Genomic DNA, 18,429 nt, shown 5'->3' with positions numbered 1-18,429 from the left:
ATTATGTAATTTTTTATTATTATTATTATAATTTTTTGTATTTCTTTTTATTAATAAATTTATTGTTATTACTGTAATTTTTGGTATTTTTTATTATGTAATTTATTGAAAAATTTTAATTATGTAATTTGTTTTAATTATTAGTTATTCATATTTATATATTATTCATAATAATTAATTTTATAAAAATTTATTATAAAATATAATGTGAGGTGTCAAAAAGTATAATATGAATTGTAAAAAAGTTGAGGTGTTTATAAGCAATTTTCATTATAACAAAAGTTGTAAAAATATAATATGAATTGCTTATGAGTGATGTGACACAGTGAGACCCATTTAAAGTAGTTGGGAGTTGTTTATAAGCAACTTCCATTGCAGATACTCTTAACATAATAAGCACTTCCATTGGAAGTACTCTTATAATTAAAAATTTATTAATTTAATATTTTAAATATGTAAATTATATTTTAAATTTATAATTGATAGTATATTATAATAATATATTATTTTAATTATTGATATTTTTTAAAAGGCATTAAAATTTAATATAAAAATGAAACTAAAAAATAAATCAAAAAAAATGAGAGGTCTTTTTTAATGTAATAAAGAGATGAGCGGTTAAAAAGTGTTTTTAAAATATTATCCTCGAAGAAAATTAATAAAATAGTATTCTCATTGAAATAGCTCTTAAAAAATATTTTCATTTATTTAATATTAATATTTTAATATGAGCAATTAGGCTAAAATTTTATTAAAATTTTCCCTTATAAATCTAAGAGACTTCAAATTTATAATAAAATTATATTTAAATATATAAATTATATTATATATAAAATTTATATAAATAAATATTTGTAAATATATAAATTATATTTTAAATTTAAGATAAATAATAAATACTATGACATAAAAGGGATATATATTATAAGAATAATATTTTTATATGTAAATCAAAATTATCACTTTCAATCCTTAAATTAAAATTAATGTCCGTAATTTAAAAATCATAAAAAATATCATTTTTTTTATTTGTTATGCTAATTTTTCAAAATTTTCGTATTTCACTCATCTATAATTATTTTTATTGTTATTATTATTATCATTATTATCATTAATAATAATAATATTAAAAAAAATATTTAATTTTTATATATTAAGAAATATTCATTAGAATAAATTAATTTTTTAAACAAATCTAAGTACCTTTAAGAATTGGTCTATAACTTTCGGTCAATATTATCCCAATTCACCCCAAATTTTTTTAGGAAAATTGACATAGAATCTTAATTATTAATAGAAAGAAAACTATATATTTATACATAATAATTGTAATATAATTATTTTTGTGTATACAAATTTTAAACTATCATATTCCTATAATTATTTAAAGTGACTCAATTCTTTAATTATAAATCATTTACTGACATGTAACTTTTATTCTATTTATTTTATTTTGTGTTTTATTTCATTATCCTAAATACCGCAATTAAAACATGAAAACTAATCACACCATAATAATTAGGATAAAATTTTCATACAATATTATAAGTGTTATTAGCATTAATAATATTATATGAAGTTTTATCAAAATGAATATTAGATCTAATTACACTTTTTGTATCATCCATTTTTTTAACTTCATAAATTTTATGATTCAACTTTTAAAATTATATATTTTACATTATTTAACCATTTGATATTATCAATTGACTACTAACATAACATAACATAACATATTAATTGTAAATATATATAATATATTGAATATTGACATACATTATTAATTATAATATCATATAATAACGTGACATAATATAATATATCAGTTTATAAGTTATTACAACAATGACTAATTGATAACATTATGCTGTCAAATAATAAAATAAGAATATACATAAAATTTTAAAAATTGAGCAAAAGTATTCTAAAAAAATATTAAAGATGAGTAATAAAAAAGAGTAGAAAAAGAGATTGTATGGTATAGAAATGTGTTAAAAAAGCTTGTTGTGTTATTAGCACTAGTAAGAGGAAATTTGGAAGAGTAAGAGGAAAGCAAAAGGAGAGATAGGAACGTAAACAAACTCCTCCCTCTGAGTCTCTGACTTTCCTCGGCGCCCAAAAGATGAGAAACCGAAGCGTTTATGCATGGGCAGTGGCACTCGTTTGCTTCCTTGTGCTCATGATCGTTACCCCAGCCATTCCCCAGTCACAGGAGTATCATAATTTCGCCGACCACCGCACCTTCTTCGGTAACCCCATTTCTATTACTCTTCTGCTTCTGTATTTATTTACCCTTTCACTTCTTTTCAATTGGGTCACCTAAAAAATTTCACTTTGACAAGGAATTGGATGGATGGAAAATTTATTTATTTGTTAATGTTCGCTGTTGATTTTCAGGCATTCCTAATGCACTAAACGTGATCTCCAATTTCCCTTTTCTGGTTATTGGCCTCATTGGACTTGTACTATGTCATCATGGAAATTACTTTAGGCTCAGGTACTCTACTGTGTGTTCTGTGATAATCAATTTCTCTCTGCTAACTGCTTCCAAAAATGATGATCCTATTTGTTGCTAATATAAACACGCGTGCCCCAAAAGCTTGCAAGGTGAACTATGGGGTTGGACTTGCTTCTATGTTGGTGTGGCTGCAGTTGCAGTTGGATCTTCATACTATCATCTCAAGCCAGATGATGCTCGCCTTGTGTGGGATAGGTTGCCTGTGAGTTCCTGCTCTTAAAACTGCAATTTAGCACCTGTTTGGTTACAAGTTAGATTTTTTTCTTTTTTCAGTAGAAAAACTTTTTTAAGCTTGGATTCAAATGCTCTAAGTTAATGTATAAAATTTTCCCACTGCTCACTGCACTTTCCCCCTTATTTTTGGCCCTTTTTGAATTTGTCAAACTGATTATCATTGCAGATGACTGTTGCTTTTACATCAATCATAGCAATATTCATCATTGAACGGATTGATGAGAGGAAGGGAATGATTTCAATTATACCTCTAATTTTGGCGGGTATAATAAGCATTGTGTATTGGAGGCAAGCCCACTGTTTATTTTGTTTTGCATCTTTTATGACTATAAGTGGAGGCAACTATTCTTCATATGGATAAAACATAAAACTAAGTGTGGATTCTGCAAATATATTTGCCATATATAGTTTACATGGTTCATCGTGAGGGATAATAAATTCATGGAATATTTCAGATAGCCAAAAGTCTGATTAGTCAATTTCAATTTTATTATTCGTTTATGTGTTTTCCATGTCAGAATACCTATTAAGTACTTGAATGTTTACCAGTGTTATATGAGCTTCAACTCTTGAAATGATTGCTCTTGTCTTTCATTTACCCAGGTTCTTCGATGACCTCCGTCCATATGCTCTGATACAATTTGTACCATGCATTGCCATTCCTCTGATGGCTATTTTGTTGCCTCCGATGTACACACATTCGACATATTGGCTCTGGGCTGCAGGTTTGGATTTCATATTTATATTATGGTATCATTCCTCCTCAATGTTCATGATGCCTTGCTTAGATTTTATATAATTTATTTCCAGGGTCTTATCTTCTAGCTAAGGTTCTAGAGGCTACTGATGAGGTGATCTATGAATGGACGCATCATATTGTCAGTGGTCACACACTTAAGCATCTGTGTGCAGCAATGGTTCCTGTCTTCTTAACATTCATGCTTGCTAAGAGGACTGTTGAACCTGAGAGGTATGTACTTGTCTGCAACATTAAACTGCATATAATTGATCAATTTTATTTCTGAATTTGAATTATCTGCAAGAAAACTAATTGTGGGAACACATGATGTAGTTAGCGTGCAATGAATTTGCATTGGGCTTTTGGGGTCCTATGTGCTCTGTTAAAAAGTTTCAGCCTTGGCTATTGGGATGTACATGGAGTTTGGAAAAAGAAATGAAACATAAATGAACTTTAAGATACGGAACCTAGTTGTTGAAGATTTTTCTGCTTCTCTGCCTGGCTAAATGATATATCTTGATTCCAAACATTTACTTAGTGTTCTTTTATTGCGTTTGGATTACAAATTCTCAAATCAAGGCATTCACTTTCACTAGTAAACATGCTCTCATATCAACACATTCACTTTCACTAGTAAACATGATCACTTTTATTGATAATAGAAGAGAATAGAAGAAAAGATAAGAGCCGCAGCCCCCAAGACTGGGAGAAATCTATAGATTCCCACCAACAACAATATTCTCCACATTGTTCCCATATTCCCCCACTACACCCATGTAATAGACTCAACCCTCTCTCATTATAACCAACTCTGCCCCTCCCACTAATTCTTGCCTATAGCTGTATCGGGCCTGGAGTTGGACATTCAGGCCTACAGGAATACACTGGGAGAGGCTTGGGAGTGTGATTCCTATCAGAAAATCAATCCTAATTTCTAAATATTAATTCAAGTGAGTGAATTGAAGATGTAATACTTATAACTTGAGAAATGAAAGGTTGTGACCAATCGTATGTGTGCGATCATTTCTAAGGAAGGCGACTCTTGGAGAACTTCACTACCTTAATGAGACGGTAGGGGGGGATGTGGGACAAGCAGAGTCCACTGAATCACATTCATGAGTGGAGTCCTTTAACATCCACTATAAAAGGGGGTTCTTGTGAAGAGAGAAGGTGTCACCCTATGTGAGGGGGATCAAGTGTAATGGAGACGGTTTATTAAGTTTGTCCAAAAAACTTGTAACGGGAGGATTTCCTCAAGTCTGTTCAGGAAACTTGTAATGAGAAAGATTTCTCAAGTTTGTCAAGAAAACTTTTAATTTTATTTGGAATAGTTAATATTTGTTGATATGTTGTCGCGAAGAGTCGAATTATGTTAAATTTGTTGCTTTCGCCATTTATATGCATGGTGTTGATTGCGTGTGTTCTATCCTTTGTTCCTTGTGTGTGAGAGGGTTTTTACCCAACACTCAGTGTATTCCTTTTTTTTTTCTCCCCTTTTCCAGGATATATAGTTAATGTGTATTAGATTCTACATATTTTATTTAACTAACCAAATAATTATGGGAACAAGAGTTTCAAGATTGGCAGCCTTGTTGTAAAATTTCCTATCTGAGGTCAACAAGAGCAAGTTAGGAAACCCCATTCATTTTTTAACAAATTAAACTGTTATTATCTTGTTACCAACAATACTCACCCATGATTGGATTGTAGGTGGACAACTTGCAGTTCACTTTCAATTGTTTTTTAGAAACTAATTTAATTGCAATATCAATTTTACTGACTACTATCTTGATGTCATCGTGATCTGCATGCAGGCAAAGTTTGCTTAAAACGTGGAGGGTTTCCTGGACGAAGTTCAGAGAGGGCAACTCAAAGGTTGAGAGCTACACTTACTCTTACTCAAATGTGCAGACTGTGGAGCCCCAGTAACGTGCTACGTTCCTTAGAACAAAAAATAAGGGCTTATACTGGATTACAGAATATTGTTATACTTGATCGTGGACTAGGAAAAACAAGCCATACCAAGTTAACTTTCACACAATAATATTAACCGTAATTAATTCTTAGTCTGTATAGTTCATGATTTTTTATCTCATAGCTAGGATCGTTTTACCTTTGAATCACTGAATGTGAGTGTTGTATATTTTTTGTTCAGTATGGTATTGATTTGCACACCTCCTTCAAACTCTAGTAGTGCTTGTCACGAGAAATCATATTGGTATTAGGATATTCCTGGTATGTTGCTTTGCGGCCCGTGCTGCATCACAAGAAATTGATGTTGACCTGAAGTGAATATTTGATTATAAAGAACCAAAAAGAAAAATAATACACAATGACAGAATCACCTATTGCATATTTCCAGATTCTAACTAAGGATGGGAAAAAATATAAACTTTTTTATAATATTTATGGGAGAAGAAAGTAAGAAAAAAAATATTTTTTTTTTTGTTATAATTCAAAATTAGTTTATATATAAATTAAAAATTAACTTTTAAATACAAATTAACTTTTGCGTAAATCAGTTTTAGTTTATAGGAGAAATACATTTTATTTTATTTTCTTCTCTCACATGTTTATGGGAAAATTTATTTAAACAAAATCATATTATACATATTAATTAGTGTCTCTAGGAAGTAGAAATTAAAGAAGCAACTACATGAAGTTGCTCATCTTGTTCTGAAATTAAGCAACTTAGCATATCATTGAATCAAATGATTTTTTTTTATAGAAGTTGCAACTACAATTAAGTTTGTGTTTGGATGAGCTTGTGTAAAATTAATCTAATTTTGAATAACACTGATTAAAATTGATTTTGATTAAAATGATTTTGAAGCAACGTAACTTACGTTTACATGTTTTTACCTTAATAACAAATTTAATGTCAAACTTAATTAGTGTAAAATTTTCAACTCTATGTTTTATTACTTTTTAGTGAAACCAAGGTTTGGAATCATCAATTCTAATATTGTCTATCATGAAACACTTCTTCTTAACTATTAATTAAAAAATGTTGAGGGTTTTTGTGTAAAATAAGACTCGCTGAAAATAAGAATTAAAGTTAGATTCTACCATATTAATTCCACAAAAATAGCAAATATATACTATAATAAAGGTTAATAAGTAATAACGAAATTGAATTCATGGATCGAAGATGATCTACGTTATTATAAAAAGGCCTGAGCCATTTATTTAAGGTGCACACATGCAGTAACTGTATAATGTATGTATACATGCATGCATATAATAAAAGAGCAGAAAGTTTATTCATTCAGGTGGAGGAACATTGCGGACAAGTGAATCAATAAAATCTGCAACACTTATGGTGTCCTCAGCATTGATATTTGCAGTCCCCGTATCCTCAACCAGTTCCCATGGCCCATTGCCACCTTCTTCAGGTCCCCGAAACACCAGCACTGTGCTCTGCCGACCAGATGATTGCTCACTCCCTCTCACACCCAACCTCAACTTCCCCATCTGAATACTCAATTCCAACAAACAACATATATTATTAATTATATATCTACCTCTCATTTACAACACTCAAATTAATTTCTTCTTTTTACCTGTCGTGTCAGTGACTCAACTTCGTATTTAAGCTTCGATTCCGCTAGCTAAAGAAACTCTAGTAGTAGTTAGCAATCACATGCATGTACATATATATATATATATTTGAAGGCTAAGATGTATAGACATATATTTACCTCAACACTGACCATGGCATCTTGATTTTTCGGATCTAGCTCCAAAACTACATCATTTGCGAATAAATAACCAGTTAAGCATATATAATATTAATATATAGCTGTCCTTAATGAGTGAGTGTAAAATGTAAATTAATAAAGACATATATCTATATAATCAGATACCAACCTTTAAGGAAACCCTCTCTGATAGCCTCGAGGTTCTTGCCTTGCTCATAATAAGCACAACCAATGCGATAATATGCCATCACATATCCCGGCTTCAGTTTTATTGCTTCATAGCAATCACGAATTGCGTCCTCAAATCTTCCAACCTTCGTTAAAACTGCAGCTCTGCAAGACGTGCATATATATATATATATAACAGCACAGCATCACATGCATATATCATTCATCGTAACAAAATACGAACACAACATGCAGCATATATATATATATATATATATATATATATATATATATATATGTATTGTATTGAAAATAACACATGCACTATTGGAAGTTACATATATATATTGGCCTTACCTGTTGCAGAAGTAGACAGCATTATCTTTCAGCAGTGCAAGCGCCATACTATACAAATCAATAGCATTGTCATACATTTCGCAATGCATTGCTTTGTTTCCTGGAGATAAGTGGATATATAAATAAATAACAAGTGTAAAAGCTGGATATATATAAGTTTATAAGAATTTTTAAAAGATTTTTTTTTTATTTTCCATAAAAGAAACCGAAAAAAGAAGAAGAAAAAAAACCTTCTAACTTATTATCATGATTTTACGTACCTAGTATTTTCAGTCCGTCAGCTAGGTTCTTCTCGTCGAATGTCACATGCCCAGCTTCTACCAATACCTGTAATGTTTTAACTAGCAAGATACATGAGGAATGGAGAAGTGCTATCGAGGATCCGCAGCTGACAGTATACTATATCATTTACCATATTCTAATTAATATTTTTGTATGATTAATTACCAAGGAACATTTTATGTCAAACAGAGACTAATCTTCTTTAAAAATTTAATAGATACTAACTAGATGAATATCTTTTCCTAGCTGGAGTTTTCTACATGCATCAGTTAAGCTGTCATCAATTAGAGCCAGAGTAAGAAAAGGAACAAAAGATTTGAGTTCCTGTTAGAATAGATGTGTAGCTAGAGGTAGTCCTAGTAAGTAGAGTACCACAAGCGAGAAAATAGCTAGCATTATTTTAAACATGCAGCAAAGACATATATAGACGAATAATTTATATCTATAGCTATAAATAGTCAGAACATCATAAATATATAAAGATATATGACAAATTAAAAGACATATATATATTTATATATATATAGATACCGATATTGCGTCCTTAAAAATTTGCTTGGCGCGGCTTTTTCTCATCCAGTAGTCTCCACGTGTCCCCTCAAAGAACCCAAGTGGTGTAATTGCCATTTGAAAATAATGGAACAAGAAGGCTAATGTCTCATTTATCTCCATCATTGATCCTGCCAATACAAACACCACATCATACGTTTTTCCAATGTAAAATATAGATAAGAAAAATGCTGGCGACAAACTAAACCATGATACTTGTTTAGCATCACTATAGCAAATATTTAACAGCCAATACATATATATGAATTACATATATAGAATATATAAATTATTGAACCTCTACCTTTTAACATATATAATTGATATTTTCATTATACCTACGGTAAAAAAGGGTCGTTGAATAGGTGGTGAAGCTGATGTACTTCCATTTTGTTGATCTGAAATGTTTGGAGGTGTAGATTCTAGCATCGCTGGATTTAGACTGAAAAGAGCTACAATTGTTTCTCTCAAGTTTCTAACTCTTTCTTGATCCACTAATGATCGAGCTGAACTTTGAACTGACAAAATGGAAAAGGGGAACCATGAAATATAATCAATTAGTTAGTGAACATATATATATATATACAAAATCACATGACACAAGTATACTTGCATATTCCAACTCTATCCCGTGCTGTTGAGATATTATAACCTTTGAAATGAAGTATATTATTATACCTAAAACATTCGATATATGTACTCTTAAAGACACATATGGAAGCTCTTAATTTTTTATTTTTTTTCATCTACGTAGTACTTGAAGGTGCATATATGTGCTTGGTTTGCTCTCATGTGAATGGAAATTTTTTCGTATCAATCTATATATAGCTGAAAGTACTAGCTATATCTTAATTAACAGTAGATTCAATATATAGCAAAATAAATCTTCGCTCGAGCTAACATAATATATTCTTCCTTTCAATTTTGGGGCAGACTAGATATATATACAAAATATCCATGAATTAGACAAGAGGTAAAATAATTAAAGTATTGCAAGTATATATCCTTGTAATGGAATAAACATTATATATACTAGTAATTACAGGGGACCGGTGCTGAGGGATGACTTATAATAACGAGAACTAAATATTACTTAAAACATATTAATAAATGTTTGTTTTAAAACAATCAATACATTCTACTAAACAAGCAATACACCATATTTGGCTTGAAAATAATTAATTCCTAACTATTTAATATTTGGATGAATTTTTTTTAGAGAATTTAAAATTTAAGTATTTGAGAAATTTTTTAAAATAGTATAATTTTAAACTCTCCTAAAAAAGTAAGAATTTAAAATCTTTCATTTTTTTATCTTCTATCTCACTTATATATCTTTTATCTCTTTTTGTTATTAAAAATATCAATAGTTTTTTTAAAATATTAAATATTTAAAATTTGGTTACTGTTTATTTTATAGTTTAATTTTAAAATTTGAATATATATTTATTTATTTGAAATCAATTCTTCCTATTATCTAAGTTAAATTGTTTAATTCAAAGTAAGAATTTAAAATTTAAGAAATATGAATTAATTTATCTAAACAAAACATTTAAAAATAGATAAAAATTAAAACTAAAATAATTTAAATTCTAAAAATTTTAAATTCCTTAAATTATTAAAATACTTGATCCAAACACATCCTTTGCAGTTTTCTATTCACCGAGATCGAGTATTTAATTAATGCTAGCTAGTTTGATCAAATGATTCAATCATTAATGACACAAATTTATCAGGTGATTAGTTCGCGATGAAAGTTATTGTATCATTTTGTATAATCCAATTCAACCAAGGAAAAATCAAACCATATTCAAACCGTATTTGATTTGAACAAAATGATAAATAAAAAAATAAATCGATTAAGTTCAATCTATTCGTTGTAATTAAGTTGGCCTGAAATACTTTTTTTTTTTTTTTAATATATCAATTCCATCTATCTAAAAAAAAAACATATATTTAATTTATAATTCCAAATGATCGAAATGTTAGGTTAAACATTTAACCGGATTGATGAACACCTCTATTGTTAAGCTAGGTAGTTCGTTTCATAATTGAATTTACACAACATTAACCCTATGTTATGTTTATTTTAGAGGAGGAAAGATGAGAAGAAAGGGAAATTTTTAAAATATAAATTAAAGAAAAAAGTGAAGAAAAAAATTCAACAAAATTTAAAAAAATAATAATAATTTTCATATGTTTTAATCTAATTTTCTTATTCTCCTCCAAACATACCATAAAACCTAACCATATGAAACTCGAATTATTTGGGGCAAGGGATTTTAATCCTTCATGTGCAATGATTTTTTTAAATAAAAAACGATCTTGGCAATCCACATGATATCAAACAATAATTAATACATAATTGTAAACACTCATCTTAACACTTTTTATTATTCATCAAAATTTATTAAAAATTACAATTTTTTTTATAGATCTTAATACTTCTCATTTAATGCATATCTTTAAATTTAATGATAAAACCACCAAAATTTATGATTTTTAATAAATTTTAATATTCGATCAAAATAAGTGTTGATAAATAATGCTAGGAAAACTCTTGCTAGATTTCTCTTGTAAAATAAATTGATGAAAAATAGAACAAAATAAATAAATAAATCCTTACACATGCAATATTTATTTTTTCAAAAATATTTTTTTTACTCTTTTTTATTTTGAAATTATCTTTCAAACATGCCATAAAACCTAACCACGGAATTCGATTAATTTGGGGATAAGGGATTTTAATTTTGCATGTGCAAAGATTTATTTATTTATTTTATTAAAATAAACAAATGATCTAGTGAATCCACATGATATCAAACAAGGATTGTAAAAGAAAAAAGAAGAAAAAAAAAACAATAATTGATGCATAACAAAAATGGTAATAACAATGATGCATGCTCTAGAAATCAAATATGTATATAGCAGGACACTAAAGAGATTATGTGTATTAAAATGAATAGGGACATTGAACAAACCGAGGGCGAGAAACTCAAGGAAGGCAAGCACAATGTGAATTGCAATTGCAGTTTGGTCAACTGGGTTTGTCATCTTCAAAATTCAAAGGATCTGAGACTATTAAAGCTATGTGAGTGAAACTGTGACACATTCAGTGGCCACTTTAAACACAAGTCATGTCATTGCAACAACCATATTCCTTTCACGAATATCCTCATTGTAAAAATATTAATCGGCAGTTACAAAATGCATGTTGTTCATTCAATTTTTAGGAAAAAAGTATCGGCACGTACACAATTCCAGATTGCTATGCTGAGAAATTTACAATTGGAGTCATTAAAATTAATTCAGATTTCAATGGTTATAGGGGGTAGTTATGTAATTTAATAGCTGCTTTAACTGAACTTTTTAATGGAACATATATCAATTAATACTTTAATTATAATATATTAAAAGTATAACATTCTTTTTTATAATAAAATGGATAAGCACCTCAATACTGTTGAAGTGGGCAAATGGTATTACCATAAAGATGCCGACAGAGGGTCATCTAGAATATTATATTACAGTTAAAGTCTAACTGATTAGATAGTAATGTGAAACTCAAGAATTGTCCAAATAGGTAACAATACGGTATTTTTTTTTTAATCATTTATACACTATTAGTATTAGTGTAAAACTTTTTTTACACCGATAACTAATTATATTTTTTAATTATAATATGTTATTGTAAATATATTTATTTTTAATAGTGATATGACATAATTAAAAAATATAATTAATTATCAATGTAAAAAACTTTATAAGTGATTAACTTTTTTTTTTTTTATGCTTCAAAAATTTTCCCAAGAGATGATACCTCTAAAGGAAACAATGGCATCTCAGAGATTTTCAAATTAAATATTAACATTTATTTAATAATTAAATTATTTACATTCTTTTCTCAATTTTTTGTCAACTTTTTTTGAATATCTTTTTAATTTACCTTTTTAAAAATAAATTTATTTACATTAAATTATTTTCTTCATTCTCTTTTTAATTGATTAGTCACTGTTATCAATTGTAGATACTTCATAAACAAAAAAAAAATTAAAATTTAGATTTTCTGTTTTTATAGTTTAGAAAGTTGGCACAAACGAAAGAAGCGTGCTTGGTTAGGGTTTAGGGTTTAAGATTTAGGGTTCAGGGTTTAGGATTTATGTATGCAGCCGCGTTAAATCTTGGAATTAACGTAGTGAGAAGATTAGTCACTATTATCAATTGTAGATACTTCATAAACAAAAAAAAATTAAAATTTAGATTTTCCGTTTTCAGTTTAGAAAGTTGGCACGTGCTTGGGTTAGGGTTTAGGGTTTAGGGACGATGGGAAGAAGAAACGGTGGGAGGTCTCTGCAAGACACCCTCCGTCGTCGGCTTGAGTCATGTAAGTCCAAATACTCCACCGCCGAACAAATCGCCAACCATCTCCGCTCCACTTACCCCGACTACCACCGAACCAAGCACCAAACCCTAATTCGTTTTGTTCAGGAAGCTCTTAACTCCACTCCCTCGCTCAACCATTCTTCCGACGATGACCATGAAGCTCAGCCTCCAACCGCCTCTCGTAAGCGCCGGAAGAGAGTCGACCAAAGCGAGGAGAGGTTGCAGAGGATCGAAGCCTTGCACGTGCGAAGGAGGCTGCAGACCGATTCCTCTTCGGAGGAAGAAAACGTCTCGTCTTCCGAAGACGCGATTTACGGGGAGAAGGTGGAGCCTCAGTTTGACTTGATGAAGACAATGCTGCGAAAGTCGTATATGCCGAAGAAGGAGAAGAACGTCGAGTTGGAGGTGGGGAATAGCAATAAGGGTACTGTGACTAGCACTCTTATGAATGAGGAAGGGAAGGAAGTCAGGGGTTCGGTTTCGAATGTTGATGTGAAGGGGAATGATTGGCCTAGGTTTAGGGATTTGGGTGGGATGAAGGAGGTCTTGGAGGAGCTGAAGATGGAAGTGATTGTGCCTTTGTATCATCCCCAATTGCCTAGACAGTTGGGTGTGAGGCCGATGGCTGGCATTTTGTTGCATGGACCACCTGGTTGTGGGAAGACTAAACTTGCACATGCTATAGCTAATGAGACTGGTCTTCCTTTTTATCAGATTTCAGCTACCGAGGTGGTTTCTGGAGTCTCGGGTATAATACTATTACCCACTTGGATTTCAGCTTTAACTTGTCTTTGTGGTTAATTCAGTTGCATTTTTTTGTTACTGTTATATTATATTCTAACTTGAAGTGCATTAGGATAACCCTTGTTTTCTGGAATGGAGTTTTAAATGACCTAAGAGCGTGTTTGATTTTCCGTTGAGAAGGTTAGAAAAATGACACTAGACTTGTTGATTGGGGGTGAACTTGCACTGGGACACGTGGGAACTGAATTCCACATATACACTTAGCTGGTGACTGCAGAGTGCTTCAGCTTTGTTATGATCATGATTGCTTAGTTTCATTGCTTTTATTACCTGCGTCAAATGATTTAGATGTGTTCTCTTAAGTATTTGTGTATTTCATGGTTAGGTGCATCGGAAGAAAATATTAGAGAGCTTTTCTCTAAAGCATACAGGACTGCACCATCAATTGTCTTTATTGATGAGATCGATGCAATTGCATCAAAGAGAGAGGATTTGCAACGTGAGATGGAGAAACGAATTGTGACACAATTAATGACTTGCATGGATCAATCAAATAGGCTTCTTCAGCCAGAAAATGAGTCAGAGGGTTCTGATGGTCAACATCCTGGCTATGTTCTTGTAATTGGAGCTACAAATAGGCCTGATGCTATTGACCCTGCCCTGAGAAGGCCTGGTCGGTTTGATCGTGAGATTATTATTGGCATTCCTGATGAATCTGCCAGGGAGGAGATCCTTTCCACGCTTACTAACAATCTTACAACTGAAGGTTTATTTGATCTACGGAAAATAGCCAAGGATACGGCAGGATATGTTGGTGCTGATTTGGTGGCTCTTGTTAACAAGGCTGGTAATCTGGCAATGAAGAGAATAATTGTTGGAAGGAGACATGATTTATCTCAAGATCACATGAACGAGCATGCTGAAGACTGGTGGAGAGTACGTTGGTTGCCTGAAGAAATAAATAAGCTTGCCGTCAAAATGTCTGATTTTGAGGTGCTTTAGATTTGTGTCCTTGTTTACTTATTCTTAATCTTTGTAATTGACAAGAGCTCTTTTCTTTAGGTTTATGTTTGTGTCCCTTTCCCTTATCATCGCATCTATAATGTCTTAATCCCAGCTTTTACTATCCTATGGTTGGGAGGGGATATCTTATCCTCCACGTCTTCTTGCAAGTAATTTTTTTTTTCTCTATGACCTGTCTTTTAGCTTTTCCTTGAATTTCTGTGCATGCATGCAGGAAGCAGTCAACATGGTGCAACCTTCGTTAAGAAGAGATGGGTTCTCTCCTATTCCTGATGTGAAATGGGAAGACGTAGGAGGGCTTGATCTTTTAAGACAGGAGTTTGAACGTTATATTGTAAGGCGTATAAAATATCCTGAAGATTATGAGGTAATAATTGAATACTAACTTTTTAATATTGCATTTTGTGTTGAATTTTATTTCTTTTCTAATTTCCTTGTCTCTTGATTTCTTATAAATGGCTTTTTTCTTTTCACAATTCACACTACCCAAATCTTGTTGAAATTTATGTGCATGTGTGGCTGAATCTATATTTTCTGCATCTCCGTTCTAGGGCAATGATTTCGAGTAGCTGTAATATGTTAGAATCCAATTTCAAGGTATGGGACTTGTGGTCCACAGTATGAAATTCTAATATGGGGTTTGTAAGGCCTTTGGTTCTTTAGTACGACATAGTTAGGTCCTGACACAGAAGTAGTTTGGTCTTGTTTAATTTCTCTTGATTTCCTCCCTAACTGATGATATCACTCTGTTTTCCATTGAACAGAAGTTGTGATGGAATATGCTGCTATCGTGTTAATTGTGTAAATTTTAGAAATTTGTTTCTTAATACAAAGTCTGGTGATTGGCCAGAACTATCATTGTTTTTTTTTCCTCAAGTTAGAGAGTTACTGTGGTATGGGGATTTATGGAATAATTGATAATGATGGTGTTACATTGATCTAGATCAACGTAACAATTATATGCCCTTCCATATCATAAGTATTCACAAAATATCTGATCAATGCTCAGTAATTTCATAGCTGTATATTTAAGTTCTCCTGATAAGTTTCTTGCTCTTTTTCTAGAAAATGATCAATTGATTTGTCTTTGGTTTTTCAAGAAAAAGTATAATAAGTTGTATATCACTATATGATCACTGTTTTTGGATTCATTTTTTCCAGGGACTTGGGATAGATCTCGAGATGGGATTTTTGCTTTATGGACCTCCTGGTTGTGGTAAAACGCTGATTGCCAAAGCTGTTGCCCATGAGGCAGGGGCTAATTTTATTCATGTTAAGGTATGTGTCTAAAAACTCTACCCTTTTGTCATTAGTTTTGATTGTCTTACAGGACATTCCTCTGGTTTGAATAAATCATCTTGTAAATGATTAAATTGCTTTGTTTTTTTTTTGTTTTTGGATTTAGGGACCTTCACTTCTAAATAAATATGTTGGAGAAAGCGAACTTGCAGTTCGTAGAATGTTTAGCGATGCAAGGACATGTGCACCTTGTATAATATTTTTTGATGAGGTTTGTTTGTGGTTCTTTTCTCAAGAATGTTGGTCAACTTGATTGTTTTATCATGATGTTTCAATTTTATTTCGAACCTGTAAGAATATTAGAAAATATTATTATCTGGAATTCTCTTTCTTTGGAGGAACTATCCTGCATTGCCATTACTTTTTTTGTTGTTTCTTTATTTGTTGTTAATTAAATCCTTTTCACTCTCTCACATAAGTGCAGTGATCATTGTTTGTATTTGGTGCTTATCAATTTCCTTGATCTATGAAGGGCTCAAACAAGTTCTCAGCAAACAATTTGTTGTAGAATGGTTTGTACCAGTGTACATAGTAGTTACAACAAGTGTTACATTTTTTTTTTCTATTTTCAGGTGGATGCTTTGACAACCACACGTGGTAAAGAAGGTGGTTGGGTTATTGAACGACTGTTGAATCAGGTCAAATAATTATTAGTCTTTTTTGAATGAGAAAATAGGGCCATTTTAATTGATAACATGGATAGTGACGATTATATGAAATTGCAGTTGCTTATTGAGTTAGATGGCGCAGAGCGAAGACGGGGTGTTTTTGTGATTGGTGCTACAAATAGGTACGTTTTGTTAACCGTTTCTATTCTCTATTTAGTTATTCAACTTGACATCACTCTTATTCAATTCAGTATCTCATTTTGCAGGCCTGAGGTGATGGATCGTGCTCTCCTACGGCCTGGTAGGTTTGGTAAGCTTCTTTATGTTCCACTTCCAAGCCCGGATGAGCGGGTTTTGATATTGAAAGCTCTTGCAAGGAAGAAGTGTATTGATGCCTCAGTAGACTTGAGTGCCATAGCCAAAATGGAAGCTTGTGAAAACCTAAGTGGCGCTGATCTTTCTGCATTGGTTTGTCTCCGCTCTGTATTGATATTGCCTCTTTCATACCTTTACCATTCTTGAATGTTATGTGTTTAGTGTTTGATTAATGATGGTTACATAAGAGAAGTGTAGAGTCAATTTGCGAGATTTACTGATTTTATACTATACAGATGAACGAGGCTGCAATGGCTGTAATTGATGAGAAAGAAACCTTGACCGACTTAACGCACTATACAAGGACCATCAAGAGAAATCATTTTGAGGTAGCACTTAGGAAAGTCTCTCCGTCTGTGTCAGACAGGGTATATTTCTTTCACTCATGAAATCTGATTCCTTATGATGAATTAAAATAGTTTTAGAAATTTACATTCAAATTTATTTTGATTTTTTGAGCAGCAAAAACAGTACTATCAGCGCTTGTCACAGAGCTTTAAAGCAGCATGAGCATGGCTTTGACTTTCTTTTAGCCGCTGATGGAGTGAAAGAAATCATTTATACATCTTAAAGAGTACATATTTCCTGCAATCAGGATATAATTTTTGGCGAATGCTTGTAATTTATTCTTCACTTTATCCATCATATTGCTTGAATATTTTTTAAACAATGTAACTAAAAATTATTTTATATCTTTTGTAAACAATTTTATTAAAATTTATTTTTATTAATAAAGGTGATCTGTGTTTTTTTTTTCCATTTTGTTTTTGTAATTTTTAAATTACTCTTTCTTCCATAATTTTTCTTTCTTTAGTTTTTATTTTTCTTCTCTACTTTCCTGGAAACTTATTTTTTAAGCCTCACATCCTCTAATTAGCTAGCCAAAACCCTACATACCATCTAATCGTTAATCTCATGATATTCAACTTCTATTACTTTTGTTATTTGTTTCATTATTATTTTTTAATTAAATATATGGAAATATGAGGTTTTGTATTTATTTTTTTAAATTTTATGTTAATATCAGTTAAATGATTGAGTAATTACAGAAGTCGGCTGTTGAATTTTCATTTCGTAAATATATTTTAATAATTTGAAGTTAGTATAATTTATATTAGATATCATATTACTATCCCGAGTATAAAGTTAAAATGACCATTTTACATGCTTGAATAGTTCAGTAATTGATCCAGCATGTTTGGTTGTCAAAGCATCCACCTGAAAGTGAAATAAAAGTAAATCTAATTCATGTTGTAACTACTAGGTATAGTATACCATTCTACAACAAATTATATGCTAAGAACTCGTTTGAGTCCTTCATAATTAATGTGTTAATTAAAAATTTAATTGACATTTATTTTTCTTTAAATATATTTTTTCTTAACTTCTACTTCATTAAGACTTTGCATAAAAATAAAATAGTATATTTAGAAATAAAATCTCAATTAT

The 18,429-nt window shown here is 30.9% G+C and overlaps 3 protein-coding genes across 4 annotated transcripts; 2 read left to right on the top strand and 1 right to left on the bottom strand.

Moving 5' to 3' along the window:
* The first annotated feature begins 2,009 nt into the window (after positions 1-2,009).
* On the top strand, positions 2,010-5,645 carry SAG18 (senescence associated gene 18). Its single transcript, XM_020364638.3, has 7 exons — positions 2,010-2,249; positions 2,398-2,497; positions 2,600-2,720; positions 2,919-3,040; positions 3,356-3,477; positions 3,563-3,722; positions 5,306-5,645. Exons 1-7 carry the CDS (start codon positions 2,123-2,125, stop codon positions 5,418-5,420), a joined length of 867 nt encoding a protein of 288 aa, XP_020220227.1. The 5' UTR covers positions 2,010-2,122; the 3' UTR covers positions 5,421-5,645.
* A 914-nt stretch (positions 5,646-6,559) lies between these two features.
* Positions 6,560-11,917, bottom strand: LOC109804531 (uncharacterized). The gene is made up of 9 exons (XM_020366378.3): positions 11,530-11,917; positions 8,887-9,066; positions 8,531-8,679; positions 7,978-8,044; positions 7,718-7,817; positions 7,362-7,525; positions 7,193-7,239; positions 7,055-7,102; positions 6,560-6,965 (listed from the first exon to the last, which is right to left on the bottom strand). Exons 1-9 carry the CDS (start codon positions 11,600-11,602, stop codon positions 6,756-6,758), a joined length of 1,038 nt encoding a protein of 345 aa, XP_020221967.1. The 5' UTR covers positions 11,603-11,917; the 3' UTR covers positions 6,560-6,755.
* Positions 11,918-12,813: 896 nt separating this feature from the next.
* On the top strand, positions 12,814-17,739 carry LOC109804592 (cell division control protein 48 homolog C). Of its 2 annotated transcripts, XM_020366447.3 has the most exons (10): positions 12,815-13,679; positions 14,061-14,668; positions 14,913-15,065; positions 15,860-15,976; positions 16,104-16,208; positions 16,570-16,635; positions 16,723-16,787; positions 16,872-17,073; positions 17,217-17,348; positions 17,443-17,739. In XM_020366447.3, the coding sequence occupies exons 1-10, from the start codon at positions 12,872-12,874 to the stop codon at positions 17,488-17,490; spliced, it is 2,304 nt and encodes a 767-aa protein (XP_020222036.2). In that variant the 5' UTR covers positions 12,815-12,871; the 3' UTR covers positions 17,491-17,739. The 2 variants fall into 2 exon arrangements, with proteins under 2 accessions (XP_082923748.1, XP_020222036.2); XM_083067622.1 differs by lacking the exon at positions 16,104-16,208 and having other exon boundaries at positions 12,814-13,679.
* Positions 17,740-18,429: the final 690 nt, after the last annotated feature.

The sequence above is a fragment of the Cajanus cajan genome, chromosome 1 (genome assembly GCF_000230855.2).
Source record: "Cajanus cajan strain Asha chromosome 1, NIPB_CcT2T_4, whole genome shotgun sequence".
Lineage (NCBI taxonomy): Eukaryota > Viridiplantae > Streptophyta > Magnoliopsida > Fabales > Fabaceae > Cajanus > Cajanus cajan.
The sequence above is the reverse complement of the archived record's forward strand: the minus strand, read 5'-3'. Positions and strand labels throughout refer to the sequence as shown.